The sequence below is a fragment of the Pelobates fuscus genome, chromosome 8, assembly GCF_036172605.1.
Source record: "Pelobates fuscus isolate aPelFus1 chromosome 8, aPelFus1.pri, whole genome shotgun sequence".
NCBI lineage: Eukaryota > Metazoa > Chordata > Amphibia > Anura > Pelobatidae > Pelobates > Pelobates fuscus.
This window is the reverse complement of record NC_086324.1, coordinates 59947250-59969291: the sequence shown is the minus strand read 5'-3', so window position 1 is coordinate 59969291 and position 22042 is coordinate 59947250. Positions and strand designations below refer to the sequence as shown.

At 38.7% G+C, this 22042-nt stretch overlaps 1 protein-coding gene across 1 annotated transcript in view; it reads left to right on the top strand.

Annotated features, from left to right (window-relative positions):
• Nucleotides 1-2579: 2579 nt before the first annotated feature.
• LOC134571554 (potassium voltage-gated channel subfamily H member 8-like) overlaps nt 2580-22042 on the top strand; it is a 428010-nt gene continuing 408547 nt past the window's right edge. Inside the window, exon 1 of the mRNA XM_063429898.1 lies at nt 2580-3037. Within this exon, the coding sequence (XP_063285968.1) occupies nt 2962-3037 (76 nt within the window). The 5' untranslated portion in view covers nt 2580-2961. The remainder of the gene's footprint in view (nt 3038-22042) is intronic.

Below are 22042 nucleotides of genomic sequence, written 5' to 3'. Positions count from 1 at the left end.
CACTTCTCCCTATATAAGTGGTGATATATTCATTGTAATTTAGAAGAGCACCTGAGGAAGACCACAAACAGTTGGTTGAAACGCGTTGTGTGTGCAATACTGCTTTTTATTACTTATCTTTTAACTATTTTGTTAAAATAAATTACTTATCCTGAGACTCCTGGCTCCTGGCTCCTGACTCCTGACTCCAAACTTGATGTTCATTGAGACCTAAGGGGAACCGGCCTGAGGATTAAAGGAAATGTGCATGTCCCATTTAAGTGACATGGAAGCTGTATAAGTCCTGAGCCTACTTCCAAAACGGCTCATAAAAGTGTGAGTGATTCCATCTCATAATTTCCCTTTGTAATATATACATTATACAGGTTGCACTATGTCCCTCTTTGTGTTTATATTTTTTGTATAGGGATTTTCCATTAGTCAACCTAATCATTGTGTACTAAGGAGGAGATACCTATTTGCTATATTTCAGGTAATCACTCCTGTCTGGTGTGTGTATTCGCTTAAACTTTTTTTGGTTGTACAGATATGGGTTGTGTCTGCATCCAGTCGCCCTGATTTGCCATAGAGCGAATGCTCAGCTCCTATCCTCCCGTCAGTTTGTTGTGTCGTCTTGGAAATTGGTTCTCCATGTGTCTGTTCCCATCCTACCTCTGTCTTTCGCCCTTTGTTTAAGTCGATATATCGTGTCTATGTGCGTTGCTTCGTGTCATGTCTAGATATCATGCGTCAGCGTGCTGAAGATGTGTATTCCTAACGCTACAGTGTTCCTGGAAGAATAGCAGCTGAAGCTTAGGATCAGCCTCCCACCAATTTCTGTGTGCTGTGACATGTATGTCCCATTGCTGTCATTAAATTAAAGAAAAAAGTGAAGCATATAGGAAAATAATGCCATCTCGCTGCTTCAAATTACCCATCTTCTTCCAGATCCTAACATTGCTATTATGGGGTTAATCCACTTTTTGGGAACTCTGTCTTCTGAATCTCGCTGTAACCACTCTTTTTGATGAAGCTGGAAATATTATCTCTATTCATCCCTCTCATATGAAGTAGGCTATGTGATACTCACCGCTGGCATAGCCTAAACGAAACAGGGATCATGTTGACATCTGAGATGCTCAGATGATACATACTAAGCCAAAACAAATACAATACAGAAACAAGGTAGTTAGCTCAATGCAACAATGACTGGAGTCTGAGGTACAATACGGGGTACTGCGTGGATAGCCATACTGTATGTGTGTATAGCACTTAAAGGGGAACTGGTTCTTCTCTAGAAATTAAAGCATTGAATAACATATTGAAAATTATCTGTAAATTAACCTTTTTTCATAAGATGCTTAGTTGTTTTTTTGTATTTTATTTATTTATTTATTTATTTTTAATTTGAAAGATTTAACAAATCTTTTTTTTTCAGTCTTGTTCAATCGAGGCACGACCAAGGCTCAAAAATGCAATTCTTTCCTGTATGTTTTCCGTATGCTGACTGTCAGCTGCAAAGCGTATAACAAGCGTATAACAATGATTAAAATTAACTATGATGAAATTACAGGATAAAAAGGTGTGAATTTCTACAACTAACTTTATTTTACACATCTTACAAATAATATATAATAACATATTTATTAAATATAGGATATAAGTAAACATAATAAAAATCATAGGAACTGAGAGTTTCGCTGTAATCGTGTGTGTTCCTCTATACTTATAGGCAATGTGATAGTGTGTTTATTATTGTACAATCTACTAACATATTGTATGGCTAATATATGTTAAAATATATTTACAATTAGACAATAAGCACCATAACCACTACAACGCAATGTAGTGGTTATGGTGCCCCGAGTCCTGTGTTCTGCTTGAAGGTAAACCATCAGTACAGCATTGACGTTGGCTTCTGACGCTGCTGAAAAGGACCGCCTAGAAGAAGATTGTGGCAGCCGCGTAGGACAGGTTCTGATAAGCAGAACTCACCTTCACCTTCCGCACCCCCGGCCACTGGACCACCAGCTGCGTTGTCACCGTTGGGGGTCTTTGTGAATTATGTGCCACTTTAATCTAAATCCATTATTACCCTGACAGTCTGGGTATGCCATTGGTCCTAAATGGGTTACTGGTGTACTTGGATTAATGGGAATTGCATTAGAGTTCTCTTCAATTTTCTGGGGTTACACTTATTAACAGTGTAAGAAAATTCCATGGTTAAAACTCACCATGGCTAAGCATCATATTGCCATTTTAAATGCCCTATGAGAAGATCTGTACTGTGTATGAATTAGTGACAATGTGTGTGTGTGTGTGTGTGAGAGAGAGAGAGAGAGAGAGAGAGAGAGAGTTGTGTCTGTGTGTATTTCTACAATACCTGAAGGCTACAAGTAAACAAGCCCTATAGCACATACAGAGTATAGCATGACTGAGCAGCACCAACTTAGTGAAGTGCAGACCCTGCCCATCCATTCTGCTCTCAGACAGGCTGTTACCTGGGAGCTGCCTCTCCATACTGCCTCCTCCTCCCCCTCTCCTCCCTGACAGCCACGTGATCTTACATCTGCTGGAAAGCAAGAAAGGGATAGAATGAGAGCATAGAAGAATAGGGAAGCTCTTTCATTCCCAGCCACGTTCAGCACCAAGGCACAGGACAGCCACTTCAAGTGTGGCATCATCCCCCGAACCTGCCATCGGCGGCTGGATTCTGCTGCTCCTTAGCTGGACCAACTTGAACTCAACTTTTGCCTGCCCCCTCCCCTTACCCAGCCCTTTGTGATTAGCTGCAATTGATTGCATTGACAGGAGAGAGCCATGCCCTGCAAGTGGATGTCTGTTCGCCAGCAGGGATCAGGCTGTGGGGGCTGACCAAGAAGTCCATCTCTTCCCCCCACACCTCACCTCAGTCCCTTTAAATATCCATCCCTGCTACCACAGTCTGTTCAGCCAGGCGTGCATGGGTTAGCAGCTAGGAAGATGCCTGTCATGAAAGGGCTACTGGCCCCACAGAACACTTTCTTGGATACAATAGCCACAAGATTCGACGGAACCCGTAAGTTCTTTCAACATTCCATCTTGATATATCGCTCACTGACTGACAGCTTTCCCATTCTCCCAGAGCCAGTCACCCACTGATCTGCATTTAGGATCCTGGATGAATGGTCTGGGGGCTCTGTGTGTTCTGAACGTGTGTTCCTTTGTGCATGTGTAGGAGCATATCGTCTGTATTATGTAGCCTGGCCCTTTATTTGGATAAAGACATCACAAGTTCAATGAAGTGTGTTGGTGCAACTGGTCTTTTTTCCAATGAATTGTGTCATGGGTTAACCACTTCATTACCAATAGAACCTCCTAAAATACAAGCGAGTAGTTATATGACATGATTTTGTCCCTTTAATCTTTTTTTTTTTTTTTTTTTTTTAGAGGGCTTGTATAATGAATAGTGACAAAACAAGGCATTGCTTCCCCCACCCATTTTTTGGAGATACAGTATTAGTATAGTCTGCAATGCAGGACAGGGTTAAAACGTAATTTAAGGGAAATGCCAAATACATTTCTAAATGTGTGTGTGTGTGTATATATATATATATATATTTCACATAAGATCCAGCACACTCACTCATTCACTAAACTGCAACTTCAAGTCTCACAGAATGTAATAGTTGTTTTTTTAAACAAAAACCTAGCCTGGGCAAAAATATTAGGGGTTTAGTTACAGTATATGATAACACATTGCATAAGCCTGCCACAACGTCAATGTACCCCATTCTATACAAATATATACACATACACATTCTTATTCTGTATATTCTGTATATTCGACTAACCATCTGGAGAACAAATGGTATTTAAATTAAAATCAAATGAATACATAAAGAAAGAGAGTTTTGCAAGATATACCACCTAACTGGACGCTCTCTTCTGAATGATGTGTTCCATTCTTTCACTGAGATTTTAAGAGTTAATAGTCTTCCTCCTTACCCTCCCTGTATGTTTTAGAAAAATAACTGAATGGTGTCCTTTTCTAAACACGAGAACATAGCTAATTCCATGTATGTGTCCAGATCCTTTGCCATTTTCTCGTAAATACACATTTCTTTCTATTTGTGTGCCTTTATGGCTTATTTCCACCCAAAATGTTTGCTTGTGTTTTTCAAAACACGGTACAATCTATTTTATAGGAGCTTTTGAGGGTTATCAGTCATGAAAATTCTGCATCTCTTGTACATAATGTTATAATTTGCATCTATTGTTTGTCCTAGAATGTCTGGTTAAAGACATAAGTAAAGTTGTTTTATGAAATAGGTGGGGGAAGATATTATCTCCCAAGCACCGTGACTTTCTCCTGGCAAAACTCAAGAGATTTGTACTCTAAAATGTCGGTGTTAATTGCTAAAGTTGAAATTGTTGGGAAATTTCAAATATTAGACTGAAAAATGGGTTAAAAAAAAAAATATCCACCACAAGCGTTTTTACAGCTCTGCATATTTGACCCAAAATGTTCCCATCACTGCCTGCAAGATGCTGGTTTAATGAATAATTTTGCCAGTATGCAAAGTCTCTTCAAAGCTTTGTCTATTTAGGCCTATCTATTTCCAATCCCATCTTCCATACACAGCAATGCACTGTTTAGTGAAGAAACACTCAAGAGTACTGTGCATTGTCTCTTGGATCATGACACATTTGTGTCTGGATAATATCATGCAAATGTTTAAACCCTGTCAGTGTCATTTGGTGAGCACTGATTGCTCTATGGAACTTAGAGTGTTAATGATTTAGTGAGAAAGTGAAGATAAATGGGACCCATTATATATGTACGGATACTGTTTGTTGTACATATGATTGGATAGATAGACATACAGACAGGCACATATTATTTCAATAATGTACGTTTAACAATGTGACATTAGGTTACTGTACTACAATGACAATGGTCATATAAATGAATGAACCTTAGTGCTTTAAATTAAAGAACGTGTTTCTATAGGCCAGAAACAGTGTCATAGCTGTTGTCGTTTTGTTTCCTTGTGCCTCCAGTATGTTAAATGCTTTGATTTTTGTTCTTGATTTGTGTCTTGTTCACATCCACTGCTGTCACAAACAGGACCATGGACAGGGCTTATAGAACATTCCCACAAGCACAGTATCAGACTCACTACTGAAGAATAGTCTGTGAGCCAATATTCCATGCTCGTCAAGGCCACCTCTTTCCACACCAACAATACAATGTCTACAGGTCCTTAAAGCAACAAGTGCAAGGATCTGTTCAGTGTTCATCTACCTGTGCGTGTTTGTTTAAACAGGTATTAGTATGTAAAGCAACAAACATTCGACAGGAAACCAAGTGGTATGGAAATCATATGGAAAACCTGCATGCTATCCTGTCTGTCTGGGAGTAAAGTCTGCTGTAAATATAACTCTACGCATAGAATAAGTGTACATATTCAAATAGATCATAGCATGCTCTGTTCTGGGACACTTTCTTGGAAACACATTTAAAATAGGAGAATAAAATCCTGTTTCAAAGAGCTTGCAATCTAAATGAAAGGGAAAAAAATGTACGTATGGTTTAATTCTGTATTTTGAAAGTCCTGACATACATATCAGGTGTCAGTGTATACCGCACATCATCATTAGCTCAACTATAATGCTTAATGGCGAGTTTGTTAATGTCTAATGGCATAGTTCAATAGCATGCAACCTATTTAGAGGATGTATTGCTGTACAATGTCTTTGGTTTACATTTTCCTGTCCTAGGAGGGAAATTAAATTAAAGCGTAAGATGTTTTGTGTTACAGAGAAAAATTGTTTTTTTTTTGTTTTTATGATGCTTTTATAAGCAGCCTGATATCATGTCAGTGGGGTCAACGCTGTTTATGCATTATATAATTAAATACTTGCACAAAAAAAGGAATTCTATAATATTCTGGTGGGATTACTAGGTAGTAACACATAGGGAAAAAATTTATCCATCACTTACACAACAGAACTGTTTAATGCCCGGGCATTACAGGGTTAATTTTTTTTTTTTTTTTAGCATGCACATTATCAAGCGATATTGTAGCATGTCTTCAAATTTCATTTTATACTTTAACTTGCATTTCAGATCCTTTTGCAATCAAGCGCCACAAGTAGCAGACCATTCCTATCTAATCCCTTCAATATCAACTATGCAGCCATCATTTAACTGTAATTTCAAACACTTCCTGCCAAATACCATTAACCTCTTAAAGCAATGGTTCCATGGTTAAACGGCATAAATAAAACAATTAAGACACAGAATTGTACTCCTGTACTTTGAAGAAAGCCATGGCTTCTGTTTTCTGATTGTCTCAATATTAAATTGGAATATCTATTACAAAATGTCTTCCTACCCTCTGGGAGTAAAAGGGTTAGTGAGGTCATCATACTGCTTCTGTAATGCCACAGTGTTTTTTTGAACTGTGAGGGGGAAGGAAGGCATTGTTTGCATAATGCCCCGAGAGCATCTGGGAAATAATATTAACTCGTTATAAATAGGATTTATTTACTAAACACCAAATTGTGATGAATTGACATTGGGCAATTAACATATGAATTGCAAAAGTTAGACCAAATATATCAATGGTAGTTGAGCTGAAGAATTTTGGTATTTTAGCCTAAATGTTGCCATGTGGTTGTCAATTCACTAACATTCAGTATTTAATGAATAAACCCTTGTATGAACCATTCTCCTTTAAATGGTTTAGAAATACAAATATCAGGTATACTCCTATTGTCCTATTGTTGTGACTCCCATAACCTATTAAGTTAGTAATATTGTGACACTATATCACCATAGATTAGGGGTGGGGAACCTTCGGCCCTCCAGATGTTTTGGACTACATCTACCATAATGCTCTTACAGCCATAATGCTGGCAAAGCATCAAGGGAGATGTAGTCCAAAACCTCTGGAGCGCCGAAGGTTCCCCACCCCTGTTATAGATTCTAGTCATTGTTTCTTAGTAAATGCAATCACTAAACTGCGGGGGAAGATTTATCAATACAACAGGTGCTATTTTGGGACAAATAACTAACTTAGGTGCATTCACCATGGAAACCAATAGAATGCCTCTCAACATTTAGCATTTAGAACCCCCCCAAAAAAGCACCTGTCTTGTTTTGATAGCTGTGCATCTTTTTTTTTTTCCATGATGCTCAACCATCCTCTAGACTGGCTGAGGATCATGGGAAATGTACAAATCAAACCTCTGGAATGCCATGGCTAGCTTTTATTGGGTACATCGACTGTGGTGTACTAAGTATGGTCAGGAGTAGGCAACCGTCGGCACTCAAAATATTGTGGACTACATCTCCCATAATGCTCTCATAGCCAAAATGCTGGCAAAGCATCGGGGGAGATGTCGTCCACAACATCTAAAGTGCCGAAGTTTAACTAGTGTGAGCTTACCGCTGCATTCCACATTCAGCAAGGTATGGCGTTATATTGACAGCACCTCTCTCTTCATTCCTTGTTTTGTATGTATACAATGTTTAGATCAATTTACATTTCTAGTATTGTGCCTGGAGAATTGTGCATATGCTGGAGGCTGTTATCCTTTATACTCTCCTAGTGTGTAGTTTTAATGTAGAGGTACAAAATTCTCATCTTCAGAAACACATAGCATATACAAACAGTGTTGGGCACTGATGTGTCTTTTACTGAATGCTATCTTACTGCCAATTAGGCATTGAAATTCCAGTTTGGCAGCAGACCACGCAAGAGCTGCAAGGCACGAGTTATGTAACCCAATGCACGCTGCAGTCTTTAGGATTTCTTATAACAATATTTGTTTGTTTTTTCTTCTTTCTGGGATGAGTAATTGGCAGAATCTTATGTGACCAATGTTCTTTCAAAATAGAGATAATTTCAGATTTTGTACAATAGGTCCATCTTCAAACGCAGCCCTATTATTTTTATATCTGTTTCTTTCACACTACATTGAAAAACAAAACAGTTCTGTTTTCTATGCTTTTTCCCCTTCTATTGAGCAGTAAATCCTATGTATATGTTTTCTATAATAAAATGTAAATAAAAAATAAATAAAATAAACAATTTACTTTATATGACATGCAGCAAATCCATTAGAGTATAATGCGTATAGTGTACATTAGACCGAGTTAGTATTAATCTAGATCACCAGTAATTTAGGGCATCACCAACATCGACTGCCACCGTGTTCCTTCTTTAACTGTAATGATTGTGAAAAATGTAGTCTTTTCAACCATAATTAGTAGGGGAGGACAGATGGCAAAATTAGACATGTTAATTAAATCCACCTAGTTTGCTGAGGATTATTCAATTTCGTGAGTTTTATTACAGCCAGATTTCTTTTAGTCGCTGCCAGAGCCTTGGTTAAATATGGGCAGCTTCTGATCTAGGAACATTGTAAATGTTGTATCTGAGGCCCAAGTGTATTTAGCAGTATTTAAAACTAATTAAACCATTAATCTTGACCGTAAAGCCTTAACCATGTAGTTGGATGTGTTGTTAAGCACCCTAGACGTCAATATTTCTTAACATTCCAAGACTTTACGTGCAGGTTGTCCACAGCCAAGCTCATATGGGGTTGGCCACCAACCACACACAGTTCAGACACTATCCATAAAATATATTTTCGAAGAAATGTGTTAAAAATAGAGAACAGGAAAAAAGAGATATATAACTATAATATTGGCCTGCTACCACAAAAAGATATTAAGTATTTATGGAGTCGTTAAACATCCTTTATAGAAGTCCTTTTTACAGTCAACTTACATATGTAATTATAAGTGTAATATATTATCTCAGAGGCCAGCAGTACCATGTGTTTTAGTAGCTTGCTTAACCCTTAAGCCAGCTGAACCTTTATTCAAACAATCAGGTTTTTCTGAAGAATGAGTACTGACACGTTCCAATTCTTGTAATGTTATATTTATAATAATTATGTCTAGACTTGTGAACGGCTAAAAAGTTTGGTTCGGCTGGGGACGAAAAATTTTGTTTTAATCACAAAATTTCCGGAAGCCCACAAATTGAGAAAAAAAAGCTCCCTTTAAAAAACAAACAAACCTCTAACACTTTAAATTAGTGATTCAAAGTTGTAGCCTGTCCTCATAACTAATGTTTTCCATCTGCTTACTAAGTTTTTTTTCTCTCTCCCTCTGCACCTTTTCTATTTTTTAAATATCTTTCTGTAGAACTGGTTCCCAAAACTGTGCCACATATTCAAGGAGAGATCCTACCATTGATTTATAAAGAGGCAAAATAATATTTTGATCACGTGACTCAAGACCCCTTATTATGCATGAAATCACCTTACTAACTTTTGTAATGGTAGGCTTTGGCATTGCATACTATTGCCTAGTTTGTGATTTGTAATTGTTCCCAAATCCTTTTAATGTAAAGGTATCCATAACTCTATCCCCATTTAATGTGTAAGTGGCTTGGGAGTTCCATATTCCAAAATGCATGACTTTACATTTATCTGTGTTGAGTCTCATCTACCACCTGCCTGCTCAGTCCCCTTGTGTATCCAAATCCCTCTGCAGTGAGGTTATAGCTCAAATAAGAAGCTGGAATCATGGTTGTTTACCAAACCATTAATTGTCAAAATTTGAACATAACTTCAAAGTTTCAGTAAAAAATAAGCAATATGTAATAATTCTCCATCTTGACTATTTTTGCAGCTTGTATTTAAGGGCAAAAGGAAAAGTGGTCTGAAAGATGGGTTTATAAACTAGATACAGATATGCCTATGCCCCAAACTTGCCATTCTGAAGAATGGGCAGTTGGTAGAGCTAGCACTGTAGTGGGCCTGAGCGCCTGCCCTAATTCGGTCTTACAATATAGTACAGGCACTACGGACTGAGATGTTAAAGACTGGTTTTGGCAGGACATTGCGAGATTTATATTATAAAACAAATGCCAATGATGAGTAAAGATGTACGTGGATAAGTTACACTAGATCAATACGCATACTAAGACACTAACTTATATAATACAGGATGCAGCTTCATTTAATGTAGAGGACAAAATGCAACAGGTGTTGATGCCTCCAGCTATAGTCCGGCAAATCGCATTTTCTGGAGAACAATGCTGAGCTCTAGGCCTCCCGAGGAAACTATAGAAAAAGAATGACTGGACAGCCGCAGGTCATTAGATCAAACAGCCAGATCCTTTCCAAATAAGAAAATGAGCAGACACAACACACTCAGCTATCGTACAACGTTCCTGATCCTACAACACAGATTAAGCAATAACTCAAGGGAAGAATGCTCCAGGACATCTGCACTCCAACTTTATTAGTGTCCCAGAGCATACAAGGCACATTCTGTCCTACAGTTAAGTCTTTGTTTGCCAAGTGACGGTGCAAATGTTCCTTATTTGCCGTGGGCCCCTAATATGTGAGTGCAATTACATTACAGAGGGGTGCTGCACCCTTTTCAAAATATTGTTAAAGTGTGGGATAAAAGTTTCCCTAAACTACGAATGTGCAAAAAATAAATCCAAAACTAAAGTGAGAATTCAAAGTGACTTAAAAATTAATTTCAAATTTAAGGCTAAAATAGCTGAACTGGAATAGATTCAGCTATGCTTCCAATTTGGCTACTTTGTCCTTGAATTCACTTTGAATTCTGACTTTAGTAAATAACCCCGATATTTACAACTTGGGTATTTTTGCCTCCGTTTTCCATTTAGATTTATTTTACGACAAATTATTTTGGATGTAATTTGCAAACATTATACCCCTTTAAACTACAAAATCTCCAAATGTGCTGAGTTGTATTTTATTTATTCTTTTGACCAAAGTCAGCTGGTTTGTTCTAAATCTGCAGCTCACTTTTCAAGTCGTTAAACTTCACTAGAGAGTGAATAAACATCTTGTCACCTGAGTAACACTTTAAAAGATGGGGTATAAAATCGCCAATCTACTTGCCCTTTAGTGTTTTTTTTTTTTTTTTTTAAAGGGACACTATAGTCACCTGAACAACTTTTGCTTAATTAAGCAGTTTTGGTGTATAGAACAAGCCCCTGCAGCCTCACTGCTCAATCCTCTGCCATTTAGGAGTCAAATCCCTTTGTTTATGAAACCCTAGTCACACCTCCCTGCATGTGACTTGCACAGCCTTCCATAAACACTTCCTGTAAAGAGAGCCCTATTTAGGCTTTCTTTATTGCAAGTTCTGTTTAATTAAGATTTTCTTATCCCCTGCTATGTTAATAGCTTGCTATTAGCCAGGGGAGATGTGGCTAGGGCTGCATCAACATAAACAAAGTGATTTAACTCCTAAATGACAGTGAATTGAGCAGTGAAATTGCAGGGGAATGATCTATACACTAAAACTGCTTTATTTAGCTAAAGTAATCTAGGTGACTATAGTGTTCCTTTAAATTCTTTATTTTTACTGTGCAGGTGGTTACAGGTTATCACATACGCCACAACAGCGTGTTTCAGGGTTCACAAAAGTTAGGCAGTGGCATGAGAATTTGCACATTTTTTTTTATTTGTAACACGCTTGTTTCAACAATATACTATGTGTAATTCTATGTGCTGACATGAAGGATATCAGGTATAGAGGGATTATATACACGAGTTTAGATAATAAGATTAACGATTGTTGTCTAGCTTTCCATAACAGTTTTGATGAGGGTTTAAATAAAATAAAATAAAGAAGAGATTACAACCGATTGGAACTAACTAAACTGTGCGAGGAATAGTACTCCACGGTTCTAGAGAGTGACTGTGCTAGCACTTATATGTGTAAGGCAAAAATTCGAGTGGGGCATACAACAGGTCTATCTCTGACTGCTTAAACATTTGCCTGCTGAGTTCTGCGTTAACCTAAGAATTTGAGTTTAACCTGAGGATAATCAAAAGTATAGCTTGCTAGCAAAGCATGGTATAGGTTGGTTGCAGGTACAAGCACTGCGAGTGTGTTAGCTAGGCGACAATATTTTGCGTGGTATGTAGTTAGGAATAAGAGATTAACTACCACTGGACATTTAGGTGAGGCCTGGCCAATGCAAGTAATAACAATGTTAATGCAGTACAGTCCCATAGCTCAGAACCTGCCAGCAGTGGGCTAATGGGAGTATGAATATAAAAGACAAAAGGCCCAGTGTCTGCATACCCTGATGATGGGGTGGATCTTGTGTTTGTGCAGCTGACAGGTAGGGATACTCGGTTGCCGGTTGGCAAGTTTTGTTGCCGCTGGGTGGGACAGATTTAGTTTTTCACGAAGCCAGCCCTCAAGTGCCGTGGGTGTCTGTGCCTCGTGGATGTGAATGCCCGGCATCCGCCATGTTGGGTGTCTTGATTAGCGCGGAGTTGTCCAGTGGCGCGATGACTGCCGCCTGAAGACACAGTCTCTGAGGGGACCTTGATGACCCCCGCCGGTCTAGGGGGGGGATTGGAGTGCTGTCGTCATGGGTCCCCTCTCGTAGCTCGGGGGGATCCGCCGCCTCCCCCCAGCCTCGTTCAGGTAGGCCGCAGCAGGGATCTCAGGGTCTGATTAGGGTAGACATAGAAACATAGAAACATAGAATGTGACGGCAGAAAAGAACCATTCGGCCCATCTAGACTGCCCAATTTTCTAAATACTTTCATTAGTTCCTGGCCTTATCTTATAGTTAGGATAGCCTTATGCCTATCCCACGCATGCTTAAACTCCTTTACTGTGTTAACCTCTACCATTGGGCTGCCAATGTCAATTCTGTGCGTATTTTACGTGCACGCAGAGCCTGCGAGGGGAGTATTGTATCCTCTCTCCCCTTGCTCCCTACCCCACCCTCCACCTCCGATCTACTCCGTTTAGTTTTATTTTTACAAAGTCTCCCCTTCCCTTGTTGGAAAAGAGCACCTGCATGCACCCTTATCTGGTTAAATAGTTTAATCAAAGGATTTTCATAGAGAAGCCTTTGATTAAACTATTTAACCAGATAAGGGTGCATGCAGGTGCTCTTTTCCAACAAGGGAAGGGGAGACTTTGTAAAAATAAAACTAAACGGAGTAGATCGGAGGTGGAGGGTGGGGTAGGGAGCAAGGGGAGAGAGGATACAATACTCCCCTCGCAGGCTCTGCGTGCACGTAAAATAAGCTTCTCTATGAAAATCCTTTGATTGGACCGCTCATGGCTACCGCGATGTCAGATGGGGGCATTGAAAAACGTGTCAGGTGCTTCGCCCAGCACTGAATAAGGGTAAGTAAACTTCTATAAAACTTTATAAAACTGTTTTCAAGTGATCTGGAGGGGGACCTAGAGAAAAATTGCCCAATAGGGCATTATTCATTATTTAAAAAAATATATTAATAAGGTTAGGAGTAACCCTTAAATATACATCAGATGTATCGTGCTTTTCAAGAGATGCCTGCTCCAAGAACATGATTTTGAGGATTTAATGCTTGTCTTGCGGGATTACACATACAAGCACTAGAGAACATTAGCTGGAGATGCAATAGAGTTTATGAAATTAATTAACTCACAGTGTCTCCTGTGTGTCCCACTCCTCTTATGTTTATCACATTTACTTTAAAAATGTCCACATCGCCAATGTTCCTCTTTTTCTGTACTTACTCTACTTCTCTCTACTTCTCTCTCTTATTCATTTGCAATGGAGAGATGTGTGTCGTCCTCCATGTTTGATCTGATTTTGTATTCCCCATAATTGGTTATTATATTCTTTCTACAATATTGATACACTATTACATCTTTTTATTTGCTTAATACATTGTTAAATCTTTCTGGCCTTGATATATGAGCCTTAAATAAAAGATTTTTTTTTTTTTTAAATCTCCACATTAAAATATCAATTTTAACAAGGTGTCATTTTATAACTCCGTATTGACACTGTGAATATTATTAAGATATATATATATCCACGTTAAAATATCAACTTTAAAAAGGTGTAATTTTATAACTCCGCCGTGTCACTGTGTACTTGCCATTTAAAACGGCAAAATTGTAAATACTTACTTGTTTATCCAAATCTCCAAGCTAGCATGTCAGGAGTTCAAAGCACGTACAGAGAAAAAAATAAGTATATTAACTTTTGTGTGTAACACATTGGTAATTTGAATAATTCAACACCATTATATTTTTGAGATCATCAATGTAGCTTTGTTGGCTCTCACGATAAAAAATAAAAAAGTTTTAGGAATAAGGAAATGTTATGCATCATCATTTTTGTGGAGAAAACACAAAACACTATGAGGAAAGTTCAGTGTCTGCATGCAGAGGGTAGAGACACTGAATATCAGTGCTGCATAGTGTGCAGCACTGCCCCAGGAAGCACCTCAAGCAGCCATCTGAGGAGTGGCCAGTGGAAGTAAATGTAAACACTTCATTTTCTCTGAAAAGACAGTGTTTACTGCAAAAAGCCTGACAGGAATAACAATACTCACCAGAACAAATGCAATAAGCTGTAGTTGTTCTGGTGACTATAGTGTCCCTTTAATTGTACAAAAGTGAAAACAGAATTTGTCATATTTTTGTTGAAAAAAAATAAAAAGTTCACCTATATTTCCATTTTGACTGGTTTGGTCTAAATTTTACTATTTCCCTTTTCCGCTAACTGCAATCCGTATTTTACTGACTAAGACCATATTTTTGGGTATAATTTTTGCTTAAATTCTCATCCTGAACTGCCCTCCGATATTATCCCAAGGCTAAACATGGCGCTACAGAGGATGGTGAACTACATTTCCTAAATTCTCATTCAACATCTTTGCAAGGAATCATTGGAAGCACTGTGCATCTGTCTAGTCAAGGTTAGGCATTACTAAAATGTGAATAACACACAGTATTCATCATATTTTGAAAATGACAACATGTGGAAAAAAAAGATAGATTTTTATGACAAAGAAAATACTGAAAGGGACAATTTAAGCACTGAAACCTCTTCATCTTAATGAAGTGGTTTTGGAGCATAGATGTTGTCCTTTTTTGGAAGTAAAGAAGTACCATTTATGGGAAACGGCACTGTTTACATTTTTCTGAACCCATACCTCTAGTAGCTGCCAGATTGACAGCCATCCTACTCTCTTCCTCTGTGTAACCTTCAAAATTTAAAAGTCTTTACATTTGCTATCATCACATGAGAAACATTAGATTGGCTAAGCATAGTGGTTACCATGCCCTCTGCCCCCTTTACTTCTCTACCAAAATCCATTGGACTGATTTCACAGAAAGCAAAGTGGCTGCTGAAAGACAATTGTCCTTTTGCTGGATTACATGTAAATTAAATTTTTTTTTAATTTATTTTTTAACAAAAGGGATCCAGTAACCCATGAAGAGCAAGGGGCGTGCTAATATATATATATATATATATATATATATATATATATATATATATATATATATATATAACAAACATATTTATTTTTAACATTGACTATTTCTTTGATGTCACAAAATACATATTTTACCAAGAGGATTATTGTATGATTTTTATTTTAAGAGAAGAAAGGTTTTATCATTAAGTGAAATAGTGGATTACCTTTACACTGCTAAATGAGAATTCTATTAAAATAATAGTAATGACAAGCATTAAATTAGGGAATTTTGATGCATTCCGAGTGGCAATAAAATGCAGACATCTGGAATGAAGGGAAATTATAGAGATATTTGTATTTTTTTTTTAGATTTCCCTGGAGTATCTTTGAAGTGGAATTCTTAATGAAAAAACGACATGCTAATTAGTTATCTAAACAGACTCCTTGTTCGTGACACAGCAGCAAACTGTGAATTTGAGTCAGTTTATATCAACTGGGAATCAAATGTTTTAAGAAAACTACAACTTTGTAACAATAACTGCGATAAATACGTTTATTTTGCAGTATATTTTTTAAAAGGCTCTAAAAACTCAGGTTGCCGTATTTATGTTCTCCAATCATGGGTTATATAGATATACAATGTGTCTGATTAACTTTTAACATGGCTGAGGTAGACTCTACCATTGCAAGTTTACTTTGCCCAGTGACTTGTAATGGCTTTGCCCATTTAATCTCATTGACTCAACCCCTGACCCATTGAATTAATGTACTGTTGGACCCCTGAGACCTATAGATACATGTATTTGGGAAGAAAATAGCCACTTTAGAGAGGTCCCCTTATGGATGATGATTCCCAATGATAGACTTAGCAGACTAGACAATAAACAGACCTGTTTTTGGGGTGTTCGAAATCTGATGACCCAGTACAAAGCAAATGAGTAGCATGAGAAATCTGGTTAGAGCAGAGGGGGTCTATATTCAGAAAATGGGGCATTTCTTCCAAAACACCCCATAATTTTGACATGATTAGTGGCTCAACCTGCCTGCGGCTGCATTTCCAGACATCATTAGGGGGGAAAGAAAATGCTGAACTAATTATAACAGACACAATATATTCTAACAAACACTAATCATTAGTTATTACCATAAGACTAGATTTTTTTCTTATACAGCAACAAACAAAAATTAGGTGAGGAGGGTGACTGGTAGAAATGTATAGGGGTTTATTTGAGCCTCTAGCAGGAGCTCTATTTATTTGATGAGCAGGACTGGTTCTGCTTACCTTTTTTTGTGTCTCATAATCCCTTTTAACTCCGTGTATATCACTCCTAGTTCCCCTTACCCCTCGTCAGTGGTGTATCCTGGTTTTGTGCTGCCCTAGGCACACACTAACATACTAACAGACACACACACACACTCACTAACAGACATACACTCACTCACTAACAAAGACACACACACTCACTAACAAACAAACACACACTCACTAACAGACACACACTAACAGACACACACTCACTCACTCACTCACATTAACATACTCACTCTCCCTGGGGTCTAGTGGGGCTGCTGGTCGGTCGGTCGGGCGGGCGGCGCTGACGAGGGAGCACTTTCTCTCTGCTCAGCTCCCTCGCGCGCCGCAGAGTGATGCCGGAAGCCGGAACATGACGTCATATTCCGGTTCCCAGCATCACTCTGCGGCGCGCGAGGGAGCTGAGCAGAGCTCAGGGGAAAGTGCTCCCTCGCCAGCGCTGTCCGACTGACCGACCGGCTTGTCAGTGATTAGTGGCTCAACCTGCCTGCGGCTGCATTTCCAGCCAAGACATTTGCCCTGGACATTTGGGGGCGGCTTTTTTTGCCACCCCCTGGAAAATGCCACCCAAGGCAAATGCCTTGTTTGCCTCGCGGCTAAAACGTCCCTGCCCCTCGTATATCTCTCTGCCCCCTTTATCGCTGTGTTTCTATCCTGCTCCCCCTTGCCCACTTGTGTGCCTCTCATATATCATCTTTAACACCTGATGTATGTTCCCTATTTCACTCCCTACTAAAGGTAAAGTGACCCCTACATTTACCCCACAGCCACAGGACTTATTTGAATAAAATTAAAACACAACAGATAGGCTATTTATGGAGAATGATATAATTATGCAAAAGTAAAACGTAAACACTGATTCACTTCGGTACAGGAGCAGGGCTTGTGAAAGGTAGATAGATATGACTGAAAGGAAGTAATGTAATACTACATGCTACCAATAACACATGAATTAAATAATGCCCAACATTCGCATTCACAATGAATACAAAGAAGTGATTGAAATCAGTCAGGTGGTTAGACTTTAAAGTCCAATCATCAAGATGTATGCAATGTTCCAAATTGAACAGCATTGCTTGTTATTTTAGAGACATACGGTAAATAACACGTTTTTACAAATATTTGTATTATTTGATGGTGTTAAGGACACTGCACAGTGCTGGAGTTTGCGTGAGAGTTCATTCAGGTGTTGCAAATGAAGGTTTTCAAAGAAATGTTCTGCTTCACTGGACCACAAGCTGACTCCTACTAATGAGTTCCACTGCAACTGTCACTGAGATGGAAGAGAGAACATCGATGGACATGCTCACAGCATGGTCTCTGTCATCTTCTGGTGACCTGTTCCTAAACAAAGCTGTTTGTTCCATGTTGATCCAGCTTGTAGCATCTTCACATCCATAGCAACTATCTAAAGTTAAGCACATAGAAAATAACACATTTGAACAATACACTACTAATCTTTTGACAGATTAAAATATTCCATGCTGATGACGACTGCAAATCAATGTGCAACAGTGTCTTAAATGCTTTTTCAGGAAGGTACGAGTAAAGAGCACAGTGTAGTAGTATACAACCCGATATCTCAACCTGTGATATGCGTAAACTAGCGGATATGTGCACCAAAAGCAGAGGGTACACCAAGAGTTGGTTGGCTGGCCACATTAGGGCTCCTCAGAAGGAAGCTGACTGTGCACTAAGGCAAAGCCGCACTTTCTTACCCAGACAGCAGGTGCCTACTCTGCCCAAATGCAGTATCTGGGTGAAGCTGTAGCCAAGCAGTGAGGAAACTGTAATCTCTGTACTCTCCCAGCAGTGCTCCCTCGCATACCCTGCAGTAATGCCGGTAGCTGGGTTATGACTACACTCTGGCACCGGAACAAAGCAAAAATACCTTGAAGATGACAATAGCCACGCTAGACCCAAGGAAAAGGTCCCACTCCAGCTCTTCCAATGGGATGCTGGGTGGACTTAAATAACAAATAATAATACAAAAAATAATAATTTGTGAGTGTGTTTGAAAAAAACGGGTTTGTTTCTGTCAGTGTGTGTCTGTCAGTGAATGAGTGTCTGTCAGTGTGTGAAATCAGTGAGTGTGTCCATCAGTGAGTGTCTGTGTCTGTCAGTGAAGGTGTGTGTGGTTGTCAGTGTCCACTGTGTGTAAATGTATGTGTGTCAGTGTCCACTGTGTGTAACTGTGTGTGCATGTCAGTGTCCTCTGTGAATTAGATTTTCATTTTGTGACTTTTATACCTCAGATTAATAGTTCATATACACCTTCTTACATACACAATATTCACATTATGCAACATTTCTTTTAAAAATATTCTTTACTACTTTTAATCAGTCTTCTTCTCGAATATAGGATTAACTTAAATACAGTGTCTACATGTTTCATTTAGATTTAAATCCATATAAATTACTTGCTCAATGTAGGGGTACTTAGAATTGTTTTTAGACCTCAGCAAAAGGTTAAGAAACATCGTTGTACAGTGTGTTCAAACAGTATATTATATAGGCTTCAAATATAATTTTTTAGGATACGCTTTTCAATCATTTTAGATTTTTTGATAAACTTTACTTTTTTTTTTTCAAAATATTAAAATGTAAAAAAAAAATTAAAATATACCAATACTTAAAAAATATAAAAAAATTATATTTAAAAAGTTTATGGCAAAAAGTGTGACAAACAAATTCAAGTAGCAAGAAGCAAGTCCTTGAGTCTTCTGCTAGACACAAGTAGTAAAAATGATGTGTTTAGGAATTGCTTGTTTGTTTTGGGGTTTTTTTTGTAGGAGGAGGAATGCACAAAAGATCACAGCCAGCATCCTCTTAAAAGTCCATACACATTTAACTTTTGATGTTCTATCTATCTATCTATCTATCTATCTATCTGTCTGTCTGTCTGTCTGTCTGTCTCCCAGTTATAGCAACTTTACCCACTATTGCCAAAAGTACAAATTGGGCCAGTTCTTGTTATTTTGGTGCTGTAGGCCAACTATGACGTTGCACCTTTTGCGTATTGTTATGGGCAAATGCAAATATTACAAGTTTTAGAACGAAATGTTGTTTTTAAGAGATATTGCAAACTAACAAGGTGTTAGAAATGAAACATATTATTTTTCATAACTGTTTCTTTAAGCAATAACCTCTTACTTACCTTCAGTGCATATTATGTTTACGCCATTTTGTCCCAGACGAAATGCAATAACAATAATGCATAAACAAGCTTCAAGGCTATGCTAAATAAAAATAGATAAAGATGTTCAGACTTTAAGATGCCATCTTGTACTAAGGTGGGGAGTTTTCCATGTTATGGACTTGTATTTTTGCCAAGTTAAGGGAGGTCCTAAAATGAATAAAGTAAAATAAGTTACTTTTTCATATATTAACTATGGTAACAGTGGTGTATCCTGGTTTTGTGCTGCCCTAGGCAGGACAAAACTCAGGCGCCCCCCTCCCACCCACGCCACCCTCACCCAACCCTCCCCCCCCCACCCGCGCCACCCCCACCGAACCCTTCCCCCGTCCCGCCTTCTAAATACACACACACACACATTCACTGACAAATACGCATACACTAGGTAACAGAAACACACTCACTAGCAGACACACACACAGTCTAACAGACACACACACAGTCTAACAGACACACACACACTAACACACACACACACAGACCCACACACATAGAGACATACACACACACACACACATACAGACATACACACACACACACATACACACACTAACAGACATACACACACTAACAGACATACACACACACAAACTAACAGACACACACACAGACCCACTAACAGACATACACACACTTACAGACATACACTTACAGACATACACACACACACACACACTAACAGACATACACACACACACTAACAGACATACACAGACATACAAACACACTCAATCACTCACATATTTAATACATTTTTTTTTTTTTATTTAACCCCCCCAGCCTCCTTACCTTTGGGAAAGCTGGGGGGGGGGGGGATATCTGTCTCCCTGGTGGTCCAGTGGCTGCTGGGAAGTGCGGGTAGGTGGGCGGCCGGCGAGGGAGCACTTCCTCTGAGCGGTCTGCTCAGCTCCCTCGCGCGCCGCAGAGTGATGCTGGGAGGCGGAGCCGGAATATGACGTCATATTCCGGCTCCCAGCATCACTCTGCGGCGCGCGAGGGAGCTGAGCAGACCGCTCAGAGGAAGTGCTCCCTCGCCGGCCGCCCACCTACCCGCACTTCCCAGCAGCCCGCCGGCCGCCCAGCATGCCTTGTTAGCCGCAAGGCTAACAAGGCATTTGCCCTGGGCATTTGGGGGCGGCTTTTTTTGCCGCCCCCTGAAAAATGCCGCCCAAGGCAAATGCCTTGTTTGCCTCGCGGCAAATACACCCCTGTATGGTAACCCTAAAAGGAAGACACCTAAGGTTTAAATAGGTGTACTTTTAAATGTTAACAGAGAGAGGAGAGATTTGGAGACATATGCTGCTCCATCTTAAAATGACATAGAGGCTGACATGGTGACATGTTCAGGAGGGTATGTTAATCTATTAATGATATTTGCAAGCATGTAGTTTAATCTTATAAACTCTGCTATAAATTATTGTAATGGATTTTATATGTCTATATTTATATTTTTATATAATAAATATCTAAAAGACAAAACTTTATTGCTTCCAAGACAATCCTTATTTTATATTGTATTCTCAATTATTTATATATGTTAAAGAGAGGATCCATTACTAATTATATAAAATTATGGCTAAGATATCTGTATGGTTAGCCCTGCTAAGTTCTATGCTTTAAGAAATTATAGTGGTAATTATGGGAACCAGCTGCGGTTACAGTATCATCATCCTCTTAAATTTGGTGCCACTCTGTGTAGATATGTTATAAATAAAGGTACATATAAATACAATGTATAATTATATATATATATATATATATATATATATATATATTTATATTTATTTTTATAACTTTTTCATGTGTTTTTGTGCAATGCTGTAGAAATAGCAATATTATGAAGAAATAGCAATATTATGAAGGGGGAAAAAATCATTTTCCTAGCAAAATGTATTCATTAAGATACCAAACTCAGAATGTCAAGTGGTTGTGTTGTGGGTAGACTAGAATGTAGTATTACACATATGAAACATTTAGAGAAAAACAATATTTTGATCACTCGTAGCTCGTTGGAGACGGAAGCTACCTATAAATGTTTCAGCCTACCTCAAGCAGAGTGTCAGTCTGTCAAAGTGATGTTAGCTGTGTGAATGATAAAGCATGGGATTATATACAGAGCACTGGGGGATTATAAAATCTGTAGGGCTCTGCTTCCTTTGCATCAATGCAATTTAATGCTCCTGTTCTGGAAGCAGTGCCCCCTTGACAACAAGAAGTTTGGGAACTCAGTTCAGTCTGCAAATATAATAAGGAAACTGAGCTCAGGACGAAACGTT